At 43.8% G+C, this 6,454-nt stretch overlaps 1 protein-coding gene across 1 annotated transcript; it reads left to right on the top strand.

Annotated features, from left to right (window-relative positions):
- Positions 1-3,488: 3,488 nt before the first annotated feature.
- LOC129818798 (growth arrest-specific protein 1-like) lies at positions 3,489-5,876 on the top strand. The gene has a single exon (XM_055875037.1). The coding sequence runs from the start codon at positions 4,054-4,056 to the stop codon at positions 4,849-4,851; it is 798 nt and encodes a 265-aa protein (XP_055731012.1). The 5' UTR covers positions 3,489-4,053; the 3' UTR covers positions 4,852-5,876.
- Positions 5,877-6,454: the final 578 nt, after the last annotated feature.

The raw sequence follows: 6,454 nt of genomic DNA on the forward strand, positions 1-6,454 counted from the left end.
ACACACTATCCTCAATCTCAAAGGTTTTTCCAAAGAAACCAGCAGAAAACATAGTACGGTATAAATATGGAGGATAGTGAACTTTTAACAGTTGAAGGAAGAAACCTGGGATACATTATCTTGAAAACTGCCATTATCCTCAATATCCTAGGTTTTCTCCCAATGAAACAGTCTGAAGAAAAAGAGTAAGGTATAAGAGTGAAGAATGTCAGACAGTAACGTACTGGAGATAGTAATTGAGGGGTCCACAGAGGGGGGGAAAGCAGCTGCCTGCTCTATCACACACACACAGGCACACTGGCTTCAGTGAATCCGGGCCTTGTTCGTGCCTGGCCTCAGTCCAACGCTGATGGGATTTCTGCTATGTGTTATGATCTCTTCCCGTAAAAGTGAAACGCGGTCAGAAACACCGCGTGTGAAGACTTCTTACTTTAGTGTTCTTCGAAAAAATTCACACAATTCAAGGAAGATAGTGTATGAGTGCAATGTAATATGTCAGTCATGTGGAAAACGTAGCCATTTGTTGGAGTGAATGATTATAACTCGCCATGGCTGCGTTTGAAATTGCACACGTTGAAATGTCACCTATTCCCTTTACATAGTGCATTACATTTAACCAGAGGCCACGTAGAAGAAGGTCATTGATTCAGAGGTGGAGTGAAACATGTACAACACTCATACTGAAGTGTGTATAAACACGTGTATTCTTTGGGATCCATCCATCTGTTTTGCTTGAACAGACCAGCTCATATTAAAGTGCAGCGTACAGTGGGGTCCCCCCCAGCATGCTATATCCTTGTGTCTTTGATCAGCAGGATGGGGGTAAGCCACACAAGAGCTCAAACAGCCAAAACAACACTTTCACACCAACTGGGTATATGGTGTGTATGACATGACTGCTATGTTTTAAGGCATGCAGCTTTCGATTAGAGGAGAGAATGATTGGTTTGAGAAAAAGGTCATATGGTATGTCGTCGGAACTATTTTCTAAAATAGAAAACAAATGTAATCATCTCATTGGAGTGTACCAAACCTTACCTCTCATCCTCACTCCTACAAACAACAACAACACGCTAACATGCAGTAAAATTGTTTTCTGCCCCCTTCCCCTGGCTAAACCGTATGCCCATTTGGCCAAATAAATAAGCTTCCATTTATCTACAAGTAGACACTCAAGGCTAATATGGCATGACGTCACCCTCTTGGAGGGTATAGTGGACACCCTTGAGTGATTCGCCAGTTGGAGGATGTCACGTTTTTCAGATGACCTCGTCTTTGATGTGACTGTAAGATGACTCTCCTGCAGGCCTGTTGCTCTGGTATGCCAGCTGGTGTGGCTGGGGCTGCTAGGGTGATATGGGGGTAATTTGTAGAAGATAAAGGGAAAGAGAGACAGGGAGAGAGGGAGAAAGAGATAGAGAGGGAGAGAGGAGAGAGGGACACATAGAGGGAGAGAGGGGAGAGGGAGAGAGAGACAGAGAGGGGAGAGGGAGAGAGAGGAGGAAGGAGAGAGTTGAGGGGTGTGAGAGAGGGGGAGACTCGAGGAGTCAGGGGTGGGATTTCCTATTCTGCTCTGCCTGTGCCAGGCTTGAATACTCTCTAATCTCAGTAATTGGGGTAGAGGGTCCTGGGGTCTCCAGACAGCTGCCAGATCTTTGTGGTCAGAGCAGATTGATTTGACAGGGGGTCAGGGGGGCAGGGGTATCACAGTGACTGAGTGGTTCCCTCTGGTTTCTGTCTGGTTCTGTCTGACTGCTGGCCTTCTGGCCTGGCCTCTGGTCTGGACGGAGGGACGGGGTCTTACAGGTCACAGGGGCACTGAGGCGGCTGGCGACGGCTGAAGGGGACAGAGGAAACACAGACGGCCATACACACACTTTCTTTTTCTTCTGGGCCTTGTTCAAATGGTGCCATTTCAGACACAGCCTCTGTGATTTATGGTGATTCGCTAACACCTATGGACGCATTTAGCCTATCACTCAATTATCACATTTCACTCGTACTCAGACACAGTGGCTCTGGCTTTGACCACTCACTCAGTCACTCACTGGCAGCATGTTTGTTTATGTGCTTTGATACCGTGCCTCCGTTGATCATTTTCACTCTCCCTGGCCTGTACGGTCTTTTGATGCACCATCAACAACGAGGAAATAATGTTATCAAAAAGAAGAGCTGTCTTTAAGAGGTGAACAGCTGAGTATATATGCGCAAGATAATTGAGGTGTTTGTTTCATGAAGTGAAAGAAGGTTAAACTTCTCTTTTTCACTGCTCTGTGTACAGCTCTGGCTCTTCTCTTTTTCACTGCTCTGTGTACAGCTCTGGCTCTTCTCTTTTTCACTGCTCTGTGTACAGCTCTGGCTCTTCTCTTTTCACTGCTCTGTGTACAGCTCTGGCTCTTCTCTTTTTCACTGCTCTGTGTACAGCTCTGGCTCTTCTCTTTTTCACTGCTCTGTGTACAGCTCTGGGTCTTCTCTTTTTCACTGCTCTGTGTACAGCTCTGGCTCTTCTCTTTTCTTCACCCTCCTGTCCTCCCTGGCTGTCATGTCTTTATTGGCATGTCCATGTGGTGCCTTGTGGAATTCACGCGTGTGCTGTAACATGGGAAGGCCCTTAAGGCTTGTGTAAATACTCACTTATGTTGCGTGGAGGGTGTAAGGGAAGGGGGGTGAAGAGGAGCAGCATCTGTTATAGCAGCTGTCCTCAGAGGGTTGTGTCCCAATTGGCACCCTATTCTGTATGTAGTGCACTATTTTTGACCAGGACCCATTGTGCCCTGGTCCAAAATAGTGTACTTCATAGAAAATAGGGTGCCATTTGGGATACATTCAGCCTCTCTCTACGGGGAGTTAGTCAACACAACCACGGTGCTTCTAAAGACACCGGTCATCGCTCCTCCACATATTCATATCTATATATTCTTATTTCATCCCTTTACTTAGATGTGTGTGTATTAGGTAGTTGTTGTGGGATTGTTAGATTACTTGTTCGATGTTACTGCCCTGTCGGAACTAGAAGCACTTCGCTACACTCGCAATACCATCTGCTAACCATGTGTATGTGACCAATACAATTTGATTTGATTTGATTCGCCGCTTTTAGAAGGACTGTTTTGTTTCACTGGTAGTTGAACCATAGGTTAGGCTCCTTTCCTAATGTGATGGATGGTATACTTCTCTTAGACTAGCTCTTTATGTCTTCTTTCAATATATATATCGGGCCTAAACATCATCTTCATGTTTCCTATGTTTTTAAATGTAATATATCAAGTTTGAATAATGTGTGGGAAATAATTGACAATAGCTAGAATTGGGAGATTAAATAAAGAAAACACTCATAGGAAGTTATAGCAGTTCAGTTCAGAAGTTATATATATAGTATTAAAATGTATTATCCATTTTTCCCCTGCTCATTCATTGGTCACGTTTCAACTTTCACGTCACTGCCCCTGAACCAAGTAGAAAATCACAAAAACGAATTTGACCAATAGGGCACTTGTCAAGGGATGCGGAGGAACCAGTGGGGAGAACGCGAAAGACACTCAACAGTCGTAACTATTCTATGGGGCGTATCGTTTACATCGCATTCCTTTACATCATTTCAAAGCTGAAGAAGGCACCGAATGCATGCTACATGAGTGGATACACCATAACACTTTACCCGGAACGGATTTTGTATTTCTGAAAGGTAAAACGACGAAAACGTCTCTTCTTGCTGCTTCATTTGTGAGTGCGGCACAAAGCAATGGGACGCAGAAGTTGAAGAGTTCTCGTGAAGCCGCTACTGTTGTGAAGATAAGTGGAGAGTTAATTTGTGCCTTTTAACTTTTAGTGTGAGTGTATCAAGTGACAATCTAACAAATTGCAAGCGATGTGCGGTTTTCACACCTTGGGCGTATCACGGCAAATAATTTGCTGAACCTCGTTCATTCTCCAGTGGAGCCGCCTGAATGCGAGGGAATGGATTTGCTTGACTATTTTTTGACATATATTTAATGTAGATACCGCCACACAAATCCATATGTTGAAGTCTTATTTGGATCAGTCTACATCGAAATGGCAAGTTTTGCCGGGTTTATAAAGTGGACTGGGAGATCAACTTTGTATTTATGTTGTGCGTTTGCCCTGTTCGGCTGTCTCTGCATCGCGTCCCCTACTCATGGTCGTCGGCTCATCTGTTGGCAAGCCATCATGAAGTGTCATGGAGAGTCTGAGTGCCACTACGCATATGACCAATACCTTTACGCCTGTGCGCCTGTTATCAACGGGGATAGGAAGAAGTGTCCCAGCCACTGCATCTCGTCTCTTATCCAGCTGAATCTAACCGAGACCGGCCCGTCTCTGGAGGACTGTGACTGCGCCTCGGACCCCGTCTGCAGGAGCACCAAACGCGCCATAGAGCCGTGCCTGCCTCGGACAAGCAACATGGGCTGCACCGAAGCCCGGCGGCAATGCGAGAGAGACTCCCAATGCAGCTCGGCAATGCGCGACTATTTGTTTCACTGCCGTAAACTTTTCGGAGGGGAGCGATGTTCGGACGACTGCAGGAGGGTGATTGCCAACATGCGCAATATACCCAAAGCACAACAACTTGATACTTGTGTTTGTGATGGCACAGAGAGGACCATATGCGAGTACGTCAAAGTTAGTATGAAAAACTTTTGCTTTGACTCTATGGACAGATACGCGGGCAGCGGGTTTTCTGATTCAGAGGACGACTCTGAAGATGATTATGACGAGATGGAGGATTATATATATGTGGAAAACAAAAGTTTTTCACCCAGATCCGCCTGTCAGGGTGTTGTATGGACTGCCTCTGTGGCCACCATTTTGGTTCTAATGAATCTTATCTGATAGGGCAGCCTACCCCAGTTGATTCAGCTGTTGGGAAAGTTGTTTGAGAAAGAGAGGCCGGTGAAATGTTGACACGGACATAATAGCTCATGAAAGTTGTAACACCAGCACACCTGCTTTAGCATATACGTTTTGTGTATGAAGGATTTGATGGTCTTTGCTCTGCTATCTACCTTCATGGGGCTTCTTCTCAACATTCCGTCTGGTCTCTGTCTCACTCTGGTCTCTGTCTCACTCTGGTCTCTGTGCTGATATGCTATGGGTCAGTCATTTAGGTAAATACTTTTATATTTCAAATGTATCATTTTTTGGGGTGTGAATCTAAAAGGTTTATAGATGAATTTCCAGACAGCTGTGCACCTCTAGGCTATGTCATATTTGAACCAACCCTTGAAGAATGTTAAACACCTATTTCGTCAGCTATTGCCTATCATCACAAAATAGTCAAAAAAAAATGTATAGAAGTTTGACACGACATTTATTTTTTAAATGTGGAGAGACAAGTGACTTGGAGTACGCTGCTATACCGCTGTTTCGAGACAATAATGAAAAACGGCAGGATTTAAAGCGTTCTCTTCGTAGTCACTTCGTCGTAATGTGGAGAGACTAATCAAGTGTTCTCCTTTTCTTATGAGCTAGACAACAGACATGGGCATACGTGTAAATTAAGATGTCATTTCAATTCTAGTCAGTGGATAATGCATTTGATGCAAGCACCTGACAATAGTTTGATTGGTTGGTTAGCCTACATTACTAGCCTTAATCACGTCACACACATTTTCTTAAACTCAGTATCAATGTCAAGTTTTCAAAAAGTTTTAAGGGAGATTATTTTTATATGTCAAAATCTGTAAAGTTAAATTGTACAGTTTATTGTATGATATTGATTTTGTTTCCAGAGATATTTGTTTATTACTGCTAAGAAGAGATTTGCACTGTATAGAAATGACGTGAAATGCTTCACGGTGACTGATGTATATTCTGTTGTGTCCACAGAGGTGAAAATATAAGTCTTCTTGCTTAAAGTGACTCTTGATTGTTTCACTCTTCACTCTTCCTTAGGTGGCCGTGTGGGCACTGGGCAGCAGGTTATTTCACCACTATAGGGAAATATAACAATCTAAGTCTTGCTTTAAAGCAGCAATCAGCAGTTGAGACGATAACAATGCATACTCCTCACCTGTTTCGGTAAAAAGCTGAGGGATGGGGCTGGAGAAATGTAAAGACTCTCAAATTCGTAGACGGAGCTATGGACGCAGGGACAGATCATCCATGATATCAAAATAATAGTTTTAACCATGTTTTGCTACATCCATTTTTGGACTTGTAAATGATGCACCCATTTTGATTCTTGAAGAATCTAGCTTATAAATGCCTCATGAGCTTAGTTCCACTGTCAACACCCAATGTTTGTGAACAAAGTAAATGTAAAGAAACACTGTACAGCCTCAAAACATGGTTAAAACTATACATTTGATATCATGGACGATCACTCCTTGCTTTCATAGCTCTGTCCGTGAATATGAGAGTGGGCACATTTCTCCAGCCCCATTCTTTCAGCTTTTTACAGAAGCAGTGGACGGGAGTAGGCATTGCTATTGTT

This window comes from Salvelinus fontinalis, chromosome 21 (genome assembly GCF_029448725.1).
Source record: "Salvelinus fontinalis isolate EN_2023a chromosome 21, ASM2944872v1, whole genome shotgun sequence".
In the NCBI taxonomy this organism is placed as follows: domain Eukaryota; kingdom Metazoa; phylum Chordata; class Actinopteri; order Salmoniformes; family Salmonidae; genus Salvelinus; species Salvelinus fontinalis.

Coding starts and splice junctions, on each gene's coding strand:
- LOC129818798 (XM_055875037.1), top strand. CDS start 4,054: ATGGCAAGTTTTGCCGGGTTTATAAAGTGGACTGGGAGATCAACTTTG.